Source organism: Hippocampus bargibanti, linkage group LG19 (assembly GCF_051943395.1).
Source record: "Hippocampus bargibanti isolate YZ-2025 linkage group LG19, ASM5194339v1, whole genome shotgun sequence".
In the NCBI taxonomy this organism is placed as follows: Eukaryota; Metazoa; Chordata; class Actinopteri; order Syngnathiformes; family Syngnathidae; genus Hippocampus; species Hippocampus bargibanti.
Genome location: NC_142752.1, coordinates 9,857,999 through 9,877,500, shown reverse-complemented (window position 1 = coordinate 9,877,500; position 19,502 = coordinate 9,857,999). Strand labels below are relative to the sequence as shown.

General features: G+C 42.2%; 1 protein-coding gene across 1 annotated transcript in view; it reads right to left on the bottom strand.

Moving 5' to 3' along the window:
* Positions 1-18,698, bottom strand: part of lpgat1 (lysophosphatidylglycerol acyltransferase 1) — a 32,862-nt gene extending 14,164 nt beyond the window's left edge. The window contains exons 1-5 of the mRNA XM_089021482.1: positions 18,151-18,698; positions 17,163-17,415; positions 7,415-7,533; positions 5,073-5,168; positions 2,966-3,245 (exon numbers count right to left, since the gene is read on the bottom strand). Coding sequence (XP_088877608.1) covers positions 2,966-3,245; positions 5,073-5,168; positions 7,415-7,533; positions 17,163-17,415; positions 18,151-18,183 — 781 coding nt within the window. The 5' untranslated portion in view covers positions 18,184-18,698. The remainder of the gene's footprint in view (positions 1-2,965; positions 3,246-5,072; positions 5,169-7,414; positions 7,534-17,162; positions 17,416-18,150) is intronic.
* Positions 18,699-19,502: the final 804 nt, after the last annotated feature.

Sequence of the window (19,502 nt, the reverse complement as noted above, 5' to 3'; positions counted from 1 at the left end):
ATAAGGACAACACCTCCCGCACCGACCTGCTTGTAGCGTCCAGAGAAAGCAGCTAAATCCAGAACATACATCGGACTGCACATGGGGCCAATTACATCTCCTTTGTTTTGACACTCTCTTCCAAAAGAGGGAAGAACTGCCAGTGGTTTGCATAGTGCCAAGCCTATAGGGCACACAGCCGAGCCACATTTTCAACAACGCTTCTTTTATTTATTTATTTTTTGCTTTTGTGTTCTTATTTTGAATGTGTTTCCAGAAAAAGGCATCTCACGAGGATGGACAAGTGGTGCTGGATCTTATGCCACAGACAGGGTACACTTGAAGGGTGCATACAGACAAATGAGCACTCGAGCTTTCACACCTATGGGCAATTTAGTCTTCAGTGTAGTATTTAACATGCATGTCTTTCACAGTTGGCATCAACAAAAAGCATATGTGCTAACCTCAAGGCCACAGTGTTGCAAACTAAGCAGTCTACTCACTAAATTTAGGGTAACGTATTTTCCGGTGTATAAGGCTACTTCATCTTTGCCAATCACGCTGTTTTTGAGGTTCGATAAAAAACTAAAAATATTTTTATTATATGCCACAAAAAAAAAAGAGTTGCAACCCCCAAAACGTGTTTAGAAAAACAAACAAACGCGCTCTTGGCATGGATTAACTCACAGGTGTCCAAGTCAAGGTCCAGGGGCCAAATCTGGCCCACCACATCATTTTATTCGGCCGGCTAAAGCAAATCAAACTTGTGAAATTCCATGATGCTTGCTGAAGTCCGAATCAAAATTTCAAATTGTCCTTTGTAAAACACAATAACAGTCAGGATTTTTACTTCAAATTTGAAAACTATTGTATTTTTCAGTGTATAAGCAGTGTCTGAAAGAATGTGTGCCCGGTCGCCCGGGGCGTGCAACTTTTACATCGGGCGTACAACTTACGAAACGTCTCCGCCCGGGTGGCTGACAACTTTTTCAAGAAAAAAAAAAACAACAACAACAAAATTCAAATCAAACGTTTGCTTTATTCAATAAAGCAAACGTTTGAACGAAGATTTCAAAATCGGAATAAATTTGGAAATTTCGGAATTTTGGTTTGTTTGGCAATTTGCATACTCAGCACGGCAGCCAATCAGAAGCCTGCTTTGTGCTTCATACTTTCCCGAGCGTTATAAGGTCGTGCATTTGCATATCGTTTTCCAAAGTAGACGCACAGAACCTCAGCCCCAGAAGATTCAAAAGAAGCTAACAAAAGCTAGCTAGCTAGTTAGCTTGTAGTCGACGTGCACATTCCACCATGATGTCCCTGATCCACTGGTGGAAAGGCGCTTTGATCCTCTCCTCTTTCATCTAGAACTGCTTCATGTCATCACAAAGAGCAAGTCCTGAAGAATGAATGTCTCTCTGTGTCTTTGTTTTGTCATATTGTCTCTATGCTGTCATATTATTTGTTATTTAGTTTTTTTTTTTGTTCTTTTGACTTCAAGACGGCGCCGCGAGAGTAGCTGCCTTCCCAGCAGCTCATGTATTTTGTTTTTCTACTTTCATTCCTTTCATCACTTTGCTGCTGTGAAATGTAAATTTTTCCACTGTGAGACTAATAAAGGCATATCCAATCCAATCCAATCCAATCCAAAATGTATGACACTACAAAACGTAAAGGTAAATTAAAAGCATCGTGGAAAGAGGAGTTGGCTTATAGCAGACGACGCAATGCAAATATTGCATTGTGCAACATGTCAAACAGTGTATGGACAAACGACAACTGGAGCAAAATCATCAGCAAGGGATATTTACCATAAATTAAGCAAGGGAGCTTTTGTGGTAGGTACATCCTTAATAAAAAAAATCCTTAATACTTTGAAACAATGTTTTTTTTTTCGATTACTCATTTTATTGTGCTTCAAGTTGTGGAAAATGGGGCAGGCAACTTCATGGCCGGGCAGGCAACTTTTCAGATTTGTCTGCCCCTGGTGTCCGCTAACTTACTGTCATGAGTTTCAGACACTGGTACAAGGCACCCCGGAGTATAAGGCACACCCCCAACGAATGGTGTATTTTCAAACTTGTTCCATATATGTAAGGCGCACCGGACTATAAGGCGTACCTTCAACGAATGAAAAAAGTTTTCCAAATACAATATATAAAAGTTTTATATCAATATATAAATTATATATCAATATATAAGACACACAACATTATAAGGTGCTACATTATACATTATAAACGCACATTATATACGCTGGGGTTACGCACAACTTCTTCTACAGAGGGAAATTGAGTCTGTGGTTGCTGACAGTAGTTGTGAGCGCTGTTGGTATCACTTCACATAAGGCGTACCTCCTTATAAGGCGCAAGGTCCTATTTGGGAGAAAATGAAGGCATCTGGGTGCCCCTTATACACCGGAAAAAAGGTACTTGATATTGAATCCTACAAACTGGGATTTTTATCCGATTTTACAAAAATGTACCTGCGCATAGTCATCTATTGAAGAAAATCAAGGCTTTTGGGTGCATCTTATATACCGGAAAATACAGTATTTACTTTTATACTCGTACAACAGCTAACGTTGTTAAAATGTTGCTTCAATCAATGTCATTCAAGTTTTCATCATGTAAACCGCACGTTGTGTTCTGTAATATGTTCTTTGGAATGTCGCCAAAGCTTGCACTGCTTCGGCTGTAAAGTGAACGTCCAAACCACTTCCCCCCTTGATGCATTTTTTTTTCTCAGCTTGCGGTTTACACTCGGGGTAACTCCCTTAGCGTCGGTTATTTTTCGGACGCATCTCTGTAAGTGTGCCTACTCGACTGTTAAAATGCCGGAGTAGCATCGGACATAGGAATTGCAATATGACCAAAAACCCCAGAGGGGAAATGCCATCCACCGCTAACAAAAGCGACCTTTTGCAAACGTTTGCTGCAAACTGAAGTGAGGGTGGTGTGAATACGTACACACATGACTCACTTACCTGTCTGATTGGATGTCCCGCTCTCACTGGCTACACTGCCATTCTCGTGCTGGGCTGACAGAGTTTTCAGGATGACGTGGGTGGCGCCGAGGCGAGGCAGCGTGACGTGGGTCAGGTGGGGAAGCGAATGCTTTTTGGCAAACACCTGGCTGGTTTCCCTCCGCTTGCGAAGGAAGCCACCCTCGGGGAACAGAACTATCCACTTCCTGTCACGACTGTGGTAATATTTGTCTAAGTGATCCTTCAAGTAGACCAGCTGCTTGTCTCGATGGGCTTTACCCTAAAGGGAATAAAGACAAGTCTTGACACCCAATGTGTTATATTCCTTGCATCTATAGCTTGTGTGACTCATTAAAACTAGAGTTGGCTCAATACAAAATGAAGCAGTACTGCCATGTTTGAAAAATGGCATTAGCGGTGACAGGAAGAAGATGTGAGGATTGAGCTCGAGTGAAGTTCTGTCGGACAAAAGCCAAATTTAAATGCAGCGGCAGCAAACAGTCTTTCGATGGGGTTTGAATTTTTTGGGACACGCAAACTACTGAGGAGCTCATTATGTTATTTGTGTGTCAGGGTTGGGGAAACTACTAAATCCACCCATGCTGGAGCATTCGGTGACACTGCAAGGTGTGTAATCCCTACAAAAACGTACATCCTCAATTGGGACTGACAGCGTGTGTATTAAAATTATTTGTTTATCTTATAAAGAAACAGCCTTTTTTGTAATTCTCTACAGATCAATAGTTTAGTGTGCCCCACCTTGTTTTTATTCAATAGTTATAATAATAGATTAGATTAAATGATTTTTTATTTGTCTCGCAATGGAGAAATTTACATTTCACAGCAGCAAAAAAAAAAGCTGCTATCAAGGCAGCCACTCATGCGGCACCATCTTGAAGTAAAAAAAAAATAATAATAATAATGACATTTTATTTCTAAGCGCCTTTCAAACCTCTCAAGGACACTTTACAGTCACGCGCTGCGGGTGAGCAGCGGCAGCCTTTCGCGCCAGCGTTCACTCAACCCGGAAGTAACACAAACTCACACTAATGTGAGTGTGTATATAGACAGACAATACAATACATTTTAATCTATATATCGCTTACACAACAGTTGCAGCTGTAACAAAGCGCTTCACATAATAGTCAACACAAAGCAAAATAATAAACACAACAAGAACATAAAAACATACTTATAATTATACTTAATATAGTTGTGTTGTAGAGTTTATATACCCCACAGTTGACTTTTACCGACTGGGCTATGATGTAAAAGCCAATGTACAGCTTGCGGTATTCATGAACACCATGCTAACGTGTTTAAAATAGGACCTCGCTCGGCCGACAAGTGTGCAGCCAGTGCTTATGTGCGCATGAGCGCGAGATATGTCTGCGAGGCCCAATGAACAGCAGAGAGGCTTGCCTGGGTGAGGTATTTTTGGGGAAGGATGTCAACAATGCACATTGGAACGCCAAAAGGGATCAAGGAAATGAGCCAACCCCACTCCGGATTGCCTGTGGTATAGGGTGCTTCAGATGACTGTACATAGTCATCTGAATCCTTAAAACAGACGGAATATTCAGAATCAGAAAGCCTTTAAAGTCCCACAATGGGGACATTTTCATTCCAGGACCTCTGAGAAGATAGCATACGCAATGTTGTCCCGTGTAGGCTGGTCAAAGCAGACTGCCCTGTTCTAGATGACCCGCAACAAAGGGTTAGTGTGACCCAGCTGGGCCGAGTGGCCCACACGCCCCCTCCACAACCAGACAGACTACACACACGACTGTCCATAGTGGCTGACCTTCACAGAGGACGCCACGGCCTTCAGTAGCCTAAACGCGTGCAAGCATTCCAGCTGGGACAAGCAGATGGGGAGTGATGGGGAGGTAAAAAAAGAGTTTGGTAATGGCCTTATGGATAATGGTTTTTAATCCAGACGTCTTCAGAGAACGGTAAGAAAAGGTGTCAATTGAGAATTCACTTCCCCTAACCCTAAAAAAAATAACGATATAATAAAGAAAGTTGCAATACTACATGGTGGGATGAGCAACAAAAAGTGAGGATGAACCCAGTTGCCATTTCACAAAGCATTGGGAGTTCTTACCTGTCTGATGAAGAAGTCTCCGTGTATGAGGGACACGAGGCCGAAGTTTGTGTACTTGAACACATGGTCCATCAACCACATCATTTTTCGTACAACCTGACAAGAAAGACACACTTACACACTCGATCTGTCCCTTTTGCAGAGTAACATACCCTCACTGTTCTTACTTGTGCGATAATGGAAGTAATAGGAATGACACCAGAATGATTTACTCATTCACTGCCATTCCCGCATTTATTCGGAAATTGAAAAGCATGACGTGGAGCGCCATTCCCAAAGTTCTGGTAATTTTTTGTCCTTGCGGGGTGTGGCGGGGGTGCCGATAAAGCTCCAGTCAGACCTCAGGCAATGTTTTTCCCTTCCACGAGGGGGCAGCATTTGCCTTTTGTACAGCTGCCCCCACTTTCAATGCAGATAACTCTCTAACCAAACAAGCTTGAAATAAACTTTTTTTCTGATGAAAGAGAGTCTAAGGCACAGGTGGCAAAGTCAAGGCCCAGGGGCCAAATCCGGACTGCCACACCATTTTGTTCAGCCCGCGAAGGCAAATCTAACTTGTGAAATTCCATGATGCTAGCTAGCTGAAGTACGAACAAACAAATTCTAATTGTCGCTTTTAAACCACAATAACAGTCATTATTTATTACTTCAAATGTGAAAACTAGTCATTTATCAATTTGTTGTGAGCTCTATATGCAATATGAGGAGTGGATGAAATCTACTAAAGGCTTCTCCAAATTGAGAACGGCCCCAGAGAGGAAACTGGAACTACAATGTAGGCCGCAGCAAAAAATTACTTTGACACCCCCTGGTCTAAGGTTTCTTACGAATGTTTAAGTAGTCCTAAAACTCAATATTCTGTGGGTCCTGCAATTTGAGTGAAAATGACAAAAATCTTGGCACTGGAGAGGACACTTCTTTGCACATTTGAAGTCCAAGATGGCGCCCGAGTAGGCAGCCTCAGCAAGTGCTCTCATGAGCCGTGCTTTTTTTTTGGTTGTTTTTGTCTTGTTTTGTGTTTTCTTTTGTCACCTTGTGTTGTTGTGCATCGTGTGGAACGGATACAGATTGTTTTTCAGCATTTTTGACCACGACATTCATCAAGGAGGAGATTGTGCTGAGCAGTTGCACCTTTTCGGCAGCATGAATATGCCAGTACTGTTTTTGAATGGGAGGAATGTCGGAGCCATTCGACTGCCATCGCTGGACACCAAAGGGGCCATTGTGCTTTTTTGCGCCTGTAATGGGCAGCATCTTCACAGCCCCGCTTTGTTTAGCGGAAAGGTCAGTGCTGTTGGACAGTCTGCGGCTGGATGGATGCATGCATGGCTTGAGGAACCCGCGATAAGAAGAAACGCCGATGCGTATGTGGAACTGTTGCGGCTTGGAATTGAAGCAGATTTATGTGGAACAGGAGATGTGAGACAATCTCTTTTCGTCAATGGATGCTACAGCTGCGTGTTTGCTTTCAACATTTAGCTTGTAGTCGACGTGCACATTCCACCATGATGTCCCTGATCCACTGGTGGAAAGACGCTTTGATCCTCTCCTCTTTCATCTAGAACTGCTTCATGTCATCACAAAGAGGGTACAGCAAGTCCTGAAGAATGAATGTCTCTCTGTGTCTTTGTTTTGTCATATTGTCTCTATGCTGTCATATTATTTGTTATTTAGTTTTTTTTTGTTCTTTTGACTTCAAGACGGCGCCGCAGGAGTGGCTGCCTTTCCAGCAGCTCATGTATTTTGTTTTTCTACTCTCATTCCTTTCATCACTTTGCTGCTGTGAAATGTAAATTTCTCCACTGTGAGACTAATAAAGGCATATCCAATCCAATCCAATCATTGTTTGTTGGTTAGGTACATGTTGAATTGATGCCAAATGGAGTGCGGCACTTTGCCAGTCATTCTGCTCAATATCAACTACATACCCGCATAAGTCGTCGTTTAAAAAATATGTGGCATTTGATCGGCTAGCCAGGAAAAGTTTTTGCCGACTAACCCATGACGAGTGGCACATCCTTGTGAAAACAATGTTGGTAGAAAACCACAGTGTGTATATAGGCTCGGTAGATACGGTGTTGACACTTGAGGTCACACAAGGCTGTTTGGTTTTGTGTGTTTGGGCCACATGTCGCTCAAATGTTGTTTTGTTTATTTATTTTTGCAGAGTGTGAAATGCACACTTAGAAAAGTGGCCATTGTGCGTGAATGTACTGTAGTTACTCCCAAAAAAATTGCGCTGTCGAGTTGTCCCGATGAAGTAAATGTCCCACATTTCATGCAACATACCACTACAATCGATCCCAACATCGTAATCACATACATGCCTTCATCGGTCTTACCATGCCCTTGTCTTGCAGGCACATCATCAGGGTGCAAACATCTCCCGTAGATTGATGGTTGACAATGACCATGGCTTCATCTTCAGAGATGGGCCGCACGTCGTCACCCCACTCTGTTACTGCAAAGCGCAACGAGAAAAGAAGCGTTCAGCTCGCGTCCTGTATCGGTGACAGATTATCTGTTTCAAACATGTCAGTAAAACGCCAACTGTACTTCATTTTTTAACTATCCAGCAGCCTGCTGATAAAAATCTAATATCAAGACTGCGCCGCACAAATGACACCATGAAAGCAGAATACAAGACCAGCATTCTGTTTGGTGGTCTAAGTCATACAAATAATTTGGAGAGAAATAGAGCCGAAAGCCAAATGGCAAACTGCAAACAGGAACTGACAAGGCCTTTGCTGAAAACAGAATAATACACAAGCATTATTTACTTGGAATTGTGCTCCCTTGTGACAAAGATCTTTCACCATGACAAGAAGCGGCCCGAATTTACACCTAAAAGGAGTAAATCTGAAGTGGCCTTTGGTCCTCTCTTCCTGATTTACATTGTTGAGCATCTATTCAGAACACACGGGGCGTTTTACAAGCCAATTGCCAATGTGTGATTGTAGACGGCGCACACAGGCGCTTAAACAAAAGGGAAAACATTGCTCACGTCTGACAAGGGTCGGAAACAATAGTTTCTCCCGGAGAAGACGTGGCGCCATTTGCAATTTAAAGGACACTTCAGCAGCTCAGCATATTAAACAGGGAACGGTGGAGATCTGCTAACAGCCCGAGGGTAAAAAGGATTCAGCTGAGCTGCAGTCATGTGCAGGGAATCCCCAGTCACGGGTGGGTCAGATCAAGTTGTGTGATGCAAATGGTGCAGCAGCCAGGCCTCTGCAAACCGTTTCCTCTCCCAAAATGGCACAGGAAATTTTGATTATTTTTTTGGTAGTGTCTTATTGTTATATTACTTGAGCGACCATCCAGAGTTAAGGCAACACAGTGTAAGCTGCGTGTGAGTATGCCCCGAAGGCGATGTCAATTCATAAGGATCGTGCTGTCCTATTCGCTGATGTCCCCATTGTTGCCGAAGTTGAGCATTAATAATATCACAGAGATGGGTCATCTGTCGGATAGAATAAATGAGGGAAATTGTCTTTGAGACACGACACAGTTAGCGTCGAAGGGCGACAACCATGCTCCAGGCGCGGTGTCTCATCCTAGAGCGCCAGTCTCGCAAGCCAGAAGAGAATTTGGCCACTGACCCTTCCTAATTAATCTCTTGTCCCTTACTGTTATTACTCGCCTGGCAAGCCAGAGAATGAGGGCCATATTTTCTATAAGATGCAAATCTGTGGAGCCTCGCTCGAAAATAAACGTCTTTAATGTAAAAGCCAGTGCGACTGCTGTATTTTTCAAAACAAACATAAAACATGGCTATTGAGTGATTAAATAAAAAGCTCCTGCACTGCAATGGATTAAGTCCTATGATGGTCATTATTCTAACGACTGCCTGAGATATTTGACGACTGATGTAAATTGGGTTACTTTTTTTCCCCTTCCCTGATTAAAGCAGTGCTGTGGTCATAAAACTGGATAATGTCACACCCACCCACCACCTAATTAACAATTTTTTTATTAAACTACAGAAAAAAGTGACTTCAGCCTTTTGTTGGGTTTCCTATGCAGGTTACACTGTAAATTTTACAAATGTCTAATACTAATACTGCCAAAATAAACTTTCCTTTTTAAGGACAACCGACGTCTCCAGACAAGTTGTGTCCATAATTTGTAAAATCACTTCAAATGACTTCTACTGAGCGTATTTTACAAAGATTCCACCGCATATAGCTATATTTTATGTTTTAAGACTCGCACAGAATATTCTGGAAGTCTTGTTTTTGAGTTGGTGACGAGTCCTCACGTTATGTCACTGAAGGAACACCCCTGACCGAAAAAAGGACACATTGTAGCAGTCCTTCCATCACGTCAATGCATTTTGCTGTACTTTGTGTGGTCTGAAAACTTTGTGCTGCCCGTGGAAACGGGCTGATTAATTCCTTACACAGAGCTTTGTTGCCATTTTCTGCCTCTTTTTGGCGCTACATTTCCTGCCCCCAGATACCTCAAAATGGCACGGAATACATTCTTTAATCGATTGCAAACATGTATGCTTTCCTCTTCAGAACTATTTGAATCATAGTCATAACTGGATGAGTAACAAGAAAGCATATTCTTCGAATCTGAAGCCATTGTTTTAATTCTCCTGCAAGGCAAGACATCTTGGGGTGACAACACAAACAAGGAGGCGGGACCTTCTGAAACTGGTCACTTCCGTTTAAATTTTTTTTGTAGTTTCAGCACACTTTAAGTCATTTTTATTGGTGTTTTGCATTTGACAAAAAATATCATACTGCGTTTTTTTGGGTATTTTAGATGCTATAAAACGTTTTTCTGATGTCAATTAGGAAACAAAAAAGTGATGTCGGAAGGACAACCGACGTCACTTTTTTGTTTTTTTTTATATTTTTAGTCAAATGCAAAACACCACTAAAAATGACTTAAAGTGTCCAAAATCTGCCAAAAATGGGGGTGCGAATTGGGCATTTTCAGAAAGTCCCGCCCCCAGTTCGTGACGTCACGCCAAGACGTCTTGCATTGCTGGAGAATCCAAACAATGGCTTCAGTTTCGGAGAATATGCTTTCTTGTTACACATCCAGTTATGAATATGATTCAAATAGTTCTGAAGAGGAAAGCATACATGTTTGCAATCGATTAAAGAATTTATTCCATGCCATTTTGAGGCAACATTAGGGCAACAATGGATCACCAGAAAAGAGGCACAAAATGGCGACCTCCAGTGGCCACCTCCGCTTCCACAGGCTGATAAATTCCTTATATGGAGCTTGGACTCCCTCTTCTGGCGGCTTTTGGGTGCAACACGGTTCTCAGACCAAACATGTACAGCAAAATACATTGACGTGATGGAAGGACGCGACAATGCGTCTTTTTTACGGTGAGGGGGCGGTCCTTTCATGACGTCACGTACGGACTCGTCACCAACTCAAAAACAAGACTTCCTGAATACTCAGAGCGACTCTTAAAAAGTAAAATATAGCTATATGCGGTGGAATCTTATTAAAATACGCTCAGTAGAAGTCATTTGAAGCCATTTTACAAATTATGGACACAACTTGTCCGGAGATGTCGGTTGTCCTTTAAGGGAGCACTAAAAAGTTGCACAATATTCATCTTTGAAATCTGTACATAGAGTTATTTCAAGAACTGACACACATGGAGATATGATGAAACTGTTCATTGTGATTACGGCGTTGATAAAGTACCCAAAAAAAGTTAGTCATACAGTAATACCTGGTCTTACGAACTTTTCGCTTTGGATTGGATTGGATTTGGCTTTATTAGTCTCGCAGTGGAGAAATTTACATTTCACAGCAGCAAAGTTATGAAAGAAATGAAAGTAGAAAAGCAAAACACAGGAGCTGCTGGAAAGGCAGCCACTCTCGCGGCGCCGTCTTTAAGTCAAAAGAAGAAAAAAAAAAACTTAATAACAAATAACATGACAACACAAAGACACAGAGAGACGTTCCTTCTTAAGCACTTTCTGTACCCTCTTTGTTACATAAAGCAGTTCCAGATGAAAGAGGAGAGGTTCAAAGCGTCTCTTCACCAGTGGATCAGGGACATCATGGTGGAATGTGCACGTCGACTACGAGCTAAATGTTGAAAGCAAACACGCAAATGTAGCATCCATTGCCGAAAAAAGATTGTCTCACATCTCCTGTCCTACATAAATCAGCTTCAATTCCATTCCTCGACAGTTCCATATACGCATCGCCGCTCTGCGATGACGCTCCTTCCTTCTTATCGCGGGCTCCTCAAGCCATGTATCCATCCAGCCGCAGACTGTCAAACAGCACCGACCTTCCACTGAACAAAGCGGGGCTGTGAAGATGCTGCCCATTACAGGCGCAAAAAAGCACAATGGCCCCAGAGCTGTCCAGCGATGACAGTCGAATGGCACCGACATTCCTCCCATTCAAAAACAGTACTGGCATATCCATGCTGCCGAAAAGGCGCAACCGCTCAGCACAGTCTCCTCCTTGACGAATGTCGTGGTCAAAAATGCTGAAAAACAATCCGTATCCGTTCCACACGACGCACAACAACACAAAGTGAAAAAAGAAAACACAAACTTTGCTGCTGTGAAATGTAAATTTCTCCACTGTGAGACTAATAAAGGCATATCCAATCCAATCCAATCCAAAAACAAGACAAAAACAACAAAAAAAGCAAGGCTCATCAGAGCACTTACGCCTACTCGGGCGCCATCTTGGACTCCTTCAACTTTTACGAACATTATAATCTTGGCATACAAACAAGTTTTCGGCAAACGAACCAAACCACACGGAGCGCCATGGTGGCTGGCGGACTAGTATTCGGCGGAAGAACACCATATCACACGGTCGAACAGCGCCATGGTGGCTGCCGGACTACTTTTCCACACACCCTTTCTCTGAGTGCATACGTGGTTTGTTATCAAGGATACTTTTGCTATTATGGGACCGAAAACAACCCCACCACAGGCTAGTGTTCAGCTGAAAAGGACACAAAATAAAATTACAGTGGAGCAGAAGGAGATCATCAAGAAATACGAATGAGGTGTGTGTTTGTGTGACTTAGCGTCTCATTACCAGTATGCTAAGTCGACTATTGCTAACCTTCTTCGGAACAAGGAACCTATAAGGTGCATGTGTTACTAGCATCACACAGGTAAATAAATCGACTTCATGATACAGTATAGTTTATTTATTTCCTACAGTCTTTATGGAAGGTGACTCTCCTTCCAAACAGTAACTCCCTAACCTCCTCCCAGTCCATTCCATCAAGCCATTACAAAGGTAAATAAATCGACTTTATTATATAGTACAATGTATTTCTTTAATTACAATACAATGGCACATTTATTACACATAAAATAAGGTTTATTTTGTGTAGTGTTAAGGCTTATTTAGTAGAAAATTATGTTTTATGGGGACCTGGGAACGGATTATTCTAATTTTAATGTTTCTTATCAGAAATTAATGTTTGGAAGACAAACTTTCTTCCACACACTTCCCGGGAACCAATTAAGTTTTTAAGCTGAGGTATCGCGGTATAAGAATAGAACTTCATCGTCTACGCCCATTAATTAAAATCAGAGTCAGAATCAGAAAGCCTTTAATAGTCCCACAATGGGGAAATTTGCACACAAAAAAACAAATCTGCTTCAAACCGTGGCCACCAAAATGATAATTGTGTGCAAATGATTCTCGGCAGCTGATTTTTTTCATACCATATTAACAACCAGGTGCAGCAAACGCGGTATAATGAGAAGCACGCCAATCAAATCAGGTCTGTTTAGACCTACAAAGCCCAGGAAAAGAGAACCGTGCCAAGTAACTGACAACACGTGTGTGGGTGCCGCATGATGCACACCGCTGGCTTTAACAAATGAAAAGTGGTAGAGTTCATCCACGTTGGTTTTTCACTCGCACATTTTTTCCAGGCTAAGCGCTAGATCGTTGTCGATGGGCCCTTTTATAGGTGCCATTTGCAGAAGGACAATTAGATCAAGACTGCTTGAAGAGATGGCTCTTTGTCTGCTTCTAAGAGTTGTGAACATTGCAATGATTCAGCCTAGTCAAGGCCACATTTATTTTACGGTAAGAAGTAAGACACACAGTATGACATAACCAGAATAATGGCCAGGTTCGTGGCACAAATTCAACCATGCAGGCTTTGGTTCACCCATTTGTATCCAGTGTGTGAAACATCCCAATGGGACCTCAGTTTACATGCTTTTATCAAGAACAGGGTTAATGGCTTGCAACCCACCACGAGCCCGACAAATCCTTTATGATGTCCGGACTTGGCATGGTTTATACAAGCTACAACTTCTCTTACTAGATTGTTTACACTGTGTGAAGAGCAATGTTTACCTCTCTGGCTGCTCCTTTTGCAAAAAGGATTGGGGGAATAGTTCCAACAAGTTATAAATGAATCCGCTGCCAATTTTGCGGTGTAAACTTTTTTTTTATCCAAAGATATGGCAGCGATCTTACTTTTGCAAATCAAATGTATCTCACCTGTCGGTAAGAGATAAGACTACACACTGATAAGTTAACAGTAAGCTTGATTACGCAGTAGTTGCTCCTATGTAGACTTAATCGTATAACAATTAATAATGCAAATACATAAATAAATAAATTATATATATATATATATATATATATATATATATACACATTTATTTAAAATAATGTATAATTATAATAAGATAATTTATTACATTTAAAGATAGGACATTAAATGACATTAAATGTTATTTTTAAAGTGTAAAAAAACATCACTGGAACAGAATATTCCGATTTTTCCCCCCTGAGATAATAAATTTGAAATCCAGACAAATTGGGCTTCCACTCAAAAACAGATTGCATTCAACTTTGGAGGTGTACACTGTACAGTATACAGAAGTGAAAACCACAGTGCACCATCAGATTATTTACATATTATATACACACCAGACATTTTAAATTTAGCATCGCTTCAAATTACCACCTTAACAAGGCATGGCTTTGGCTCTGTTTCTATGACAAAGTCATCTCATCTGAAGTATGAGAAGGGAGATTGCGACCCTCTGATGTCGAACCTCCTTCGTCTGACAATCTGCATGTCATAAGTATGTTGCATAACACAATACCAGGTGTTCTATAGGCGGACGAGTATGCATTATTGATCAGTACACCTTATTTCCCAATGAACACAACTTACAATCAGGGAGCATTTGGCGCACAGCCCTCATGCAACCAAACACCACTGACTGCATGAAGCACTTACACGACATTTTACCGAGTAGACCTAGGAAATAATTCAGACAGACTCTAGCGATTTTTTTCCCGATGTCATATTACATAGCACTTCATTTCTTTGTTGGTTAGAGTAACAACTAAGCAACTTTGTGTGACCCGACTGTGTCTAATGCCTGAAGTAACACTTATTGAATGTTCAAGCATTGTGAATGTGCAAAAATCACAGATGAACAGATGCTACATGAATAGCATAGGGTGGTGCGAAGGTGCTACACTGACATGGCTTGCAACAATAACATTGGCTATGCAGGAGTAATATTTAAAAAAAATCCAGCGAATGATACGTTTTTTTCTGCAGGGAACACTTGAAGCAACCTGCAGATATCAAAATAACACGAAATTATGTTAAGCAGATTCCTTACTTACAGACAGTGTATTGTCGGTGTTCAAATACCTGACATGTTTCGGCGACTACTTCCGCCTTCGTCAGAGTGTCACGGATGTTGCTGTGACGCGCCATTTTCAGCTGGTGTTGCTATGAGGGCGTGACCTACCTGTCAGAACTGACAGGCAAGCCACGCCCCCCGCTGTCCGCTCGTCCCTCCAGGATGCTGCTCCAGGTAGTAGAGAGCATGTAAGCTCCCTCATCCCTGTTGATGGTCCTTGGTCCTCGCTTTCGGATTTCAATGGCCTCCCTGATCCAGCGCTGATGTTTTTTGTCTTCGGTGCGGATGACTCTGGCCTTCTCCCAGTCCATGATGTGGTTCTCTCTTTTGCAGTGGTCCGTGATGGCTGATTTATGGTGCTCCTGTTGTGCTTGTTCTTTTATTGCTCTTGTTTGGATTGTTGCCGTCTCCTTCTCGCACTCGTTCTTGTGCTCTTTTTTTCTTGTATTGAAACTCCTTCCTGTCTCCCCGATGTATGTTTTATTGCATGACTTGCATGGGATTTCATATATTGAGTTACATTTGTTTTCCGGGAGTATTTTGTCCTTTGGGTGTACCAAGATTTGACGGAGAGTTGTGTGTGGTTTGACCGGTGTGTTTATGTTGTGTTTCCTCAGTGCCCTTTGTATGCGTTCTGTGATTCCTCTTATGTACGGTAGTGTTACCATTGCTCTGTGTTCTTGTTTGTTTGTTTGCTTTTTCTTTCTTCCCTGTCTTGTGTTGTTTTTGTTTTTGACCTGCTCTGCCCCTTTAGTTATTGCCCACTGGGGATATTGGCATTTTTTCAGTGCGTGTTGTATATGTTTTTCCTCCTGTGTTTTGTCTTCCGGGTCCGTGATTATTGTGGTGCGTTCATGTAATGTTCTGACGACTGACAACTTATGAATGGTGGGGTGTTCAGATGTCCAAAGGAGATATTGGTCAGTATGTGTAGGTTTCCTGTGTACTTTTATTTTGATGTCCCCGTTGTCCGTGTGGTGTATGTTCAAGTCCAAGAAGGCGATGGAGTGGTTTGTTTCTTCTTCATGGGTGAACTTGATACTGCCTGTGGTGTCTATGGAGTTGAGGTGTTCAGTAAGCTGTTGCGTATGTCCTGTTTTGATTTTTTCCAAGATGTCGTCCACATACCGTTTCCATAGTGTTGGTTTGTATATTTCCGGGGCTGTTGAAAGTGCTTTCTGTTCCAGGTCCTCCATGAAGAATCCACACATGATGGCAGAGAGTGGGTCCCCTATGGCGAACCCTTCTTTTTGTCTGTATATGGTGTATTTGTATTGGAAATATGTGGATGTGGCTATGAATTGAAGTAGCTGGGTTATGTCTTGTGCTGTAAGATTTGTGCGTTTTTTGAGTGTCCTGTCTGTTTTGAGTCTGTCCTGTACTATCTGAATGGTGGCTTTGGTGGGTGTTTTTGTGAAAAGTGAGGTGACGTCATGTGATATGAACATTTCGTCTTTCTGTAATTTTATGGTGGCGAGTTCTGTGGCGAGTTGCTTTGAGTTCTCGCAGTGTTGGTCCGTGTGTCCCAGTAGCGGTTTTATTATTTCCGATAGTGCTTTGGAGAGGTTGTATGTGACTGATCCGATGCTGTCTACTATGGGGCGGAGGGGTGCATCGGGTTTATGTATTTTTGGCGTGCCGTAAATCCTGGGGATGATGTTTGCTGTAGGTACCAGGTGGTTGTACGACTCTTTGTTTATTTTATTTTCGTTTAATAGGGGTTTGAGTAGTGCTTTAAGTTTGTTTTTCTTTTCTTCTGTTGGGTCTTTCTTTAATATTTCATAGGCGTCGTCCTGTAATAACTGCTGCATCTGTTTTTCGTATTTTTCTGTGTCCATAATAACTGTTGTTCTGCCTTTGTCTGCGGGGAGTATTGTGATGTCTTTGTTTTTTGATAGTGTTATCAAAAAAGTGTTGAAATCCGAAAGCGAGGACCAAGGACCATCAACAGGGATGAGGGAGCTTACATGCTCTCTACTACCTGGAGCAGCATCCTGGAGGGACGAGCGGACAGCGGGGGGCGTGGCTTGCCTGTCAGTTCTGACAGGTAGGTCACGCCCTCATAGCAACACCAGCTGAAAATGGCGCGTCACAGCAACATCCGTGACACTCTGACGAAGGCGGAAGTAGTCGCCGAAACATGTCAGGTATTTGAACACCGACAATACACTGTCTGTAAGTAAGGAATCTGCTTAACATTAGTTATCAAGTAGACAGGATGAATTTAGTACAACGAACACGAAATTATAGAAGCGGCCAGGTTTATAGAGACGTTTTAAGACATAAAATAAAATAAATGCCACAAGATGGAGCCAAACTTAGTTTAAATAGTAATTGCGCTCAAGAAAGTATGCTTAAGTGACACAATTATCAAAATAGTTCATTTGACCCAATGTTTCTGCTGCTTTGTGCCAATGAAGGCCCGAGAGCATCTTACCTGTGTAGCCTGCGATCCAGCCCCACGACGACACCATGGCCAGCAGCCATTTAAACATGACACCCTCGAGGTGCCAGAATGTGGAGCTGTGCCATATTCTCAGCGGCTGCAGCATGAGCAGGTACAGGCAGTACGACGGGATGGCGACGCAGTTGTTGATGAACATAAACACAAAACGGAGCACAGCCTTCAGCAGAATCCAGCCCAGTTTGCCAGCCCCGTCCAACAGCTGGGCCATCGTGATCCACACTGTCTGGAAGAAAGAAAAGAACACCTTGAGACACGTGTCTGTATGTCAGTCACTGTACAAGAGTCGCTTCATTTATGAACACCATCAGCGATAACAGCAAAGAAACGCTCTGATTTATCATCATTTTATTGGCTCAGTTTCGAGTTGAATCGGATTCTGCAAACAATCCAGTCTTTTGTAACACCTACACCCCATTATGTTCCTTTTTTCAGTTTATTTTTGAAAACATATCTTGAAATATAAGGTGAACTTGATTCATTTGTATCAAGTTCAATATTGCGATGCTTTCCACTTAATTCTGTGATACTTTTCAGTGATTACGTGCAAGTGAGCCTTTTTTGAGTGGCAGCACTGGGAAAATGCTGATAATTATAGCGATAACCAATTTGGAGTGAGGTCACAATAAGGACCTTCAATGAAAATTATTTAAGGTTGTGCGTCTTCGACCAAGCTGCCTTGGCGCCACTGTGACACCAGGAAAGGTTGAACCATGAAAGGACTTCACAAGCTACCTGGCACAGGATCGAATGTGCTAGTAGGACAGATTATTCATTTCCCCCCTCAAAAATAGTGCATGTAAATACAATAACAGAAAAGGGCTAGTAATGTATTTAAACCGCGCAGGTCCATGCTACAATAGACATTAAATGCAAGAGCCAATGCACCCTACTGAATGTGCACCCCCAGGCCATCGTCAGACGATGATTTTGACTTGATATCTGATAGGTCGTTACTTACCGAAGTAAGGTCACAGAAGCATCCAAAAAGCATTAATGGTGTAGAAAAAAGCGAATGTGTTGAAAGAAGGCGTACGCCGTCATGTGCAAGAAAAACCTAAACCAATAAGTTAGCACATTTTCCAGCATATATGGTCCATGTTTTGGTCAAAACGGAGGACATCGTTCAATTTGTCTGGTGAAGTCGCAACAAACCGCAATCACACCCATCGAGACTCCGTTTCACGGGGCGGCTCGAGTGAGTCCCTTCGGGCACCGTTAGCCAGCTAGCTCGCTAGCTCGCTAGCAAGGAGCTCCACTTGAGCGCGCTCGGCTCCATCGCAGTCAGACACCGGGGTGATAATTCCACCTATGCATCATCACCATCATCTAGTTTAACATCGCTCTAGAGGTCCTGTCTTCCGTGCAAAAGGCGGGTCCCGATTTATGTGTCAGGGAAGCCACGACAGGCGTTGAATGGTAAAGCCATAAAGCAGTCAAATTGGTTGACGGCGATATCGCTCTTGTAGACTGCCCCGGACTCTTTATCTATCTATCCGCTTTAAATCGAGATTCACACGGGGGAGAGTTGTGCCAGTGTTGCTGAAGGCGGAGGTGAGCATTATGCCTTCACAATAATTTTTACCAAATAAACTATTCGAGACTCATTTTAAAATAAATATTTTTTAAACCATGAACGTTTCAGAACACTGTTCGAATTGATTTATTTGTTATACTGTAGACCACACCGAGTGACCGCTCGTTACAAAAATAAAAGATAACCTTTATTCTGAAATCTTATAGCGGAAGTCACGCATTTTACTCCTTTGGCGCTCAGCTGGTACGAGTCTCCTCTTCGCCCAAGTGCTCTCTCTTGTCAAATGATGATGGTTTTATGATCTTGTTAGCAATTCGATCGTCGCTACATCCTGGCACAGTATCATTTCTTTGCCGGAGAGAGGACGCGAGTTTAATGTTGAAAGGGAAATACAGTATGCTTTCATTTTCATTATGAAAAAAGTCAAATTTGCAAAATTATAGCATAACAATCATTACCAAAGTTTCTAAAATGTAGCCAACTAATGCAGCAGCAATGTTTTGTTTGGAATTACAGTTTGAGTACAATACATACCTAATATAGATGATAATTACGGTCGTCTGCCCCCTGGCGATGCTTCTCGTGAAAAACAAGACCACAATCCAAGGGCATCCATTACTAAAATGTCCTAGAGATTCCTCCATTTAATATTAGCGCGTTAATGAAGGGTGATGGATTCCGAGCAATTTTGCATTATTCGTTAAGTGGCTTTTATGCAGAAAATTCTCACCTGGACCACATTCTGTCTTGAAAGAGTACTGGGTGGAATTCAATTA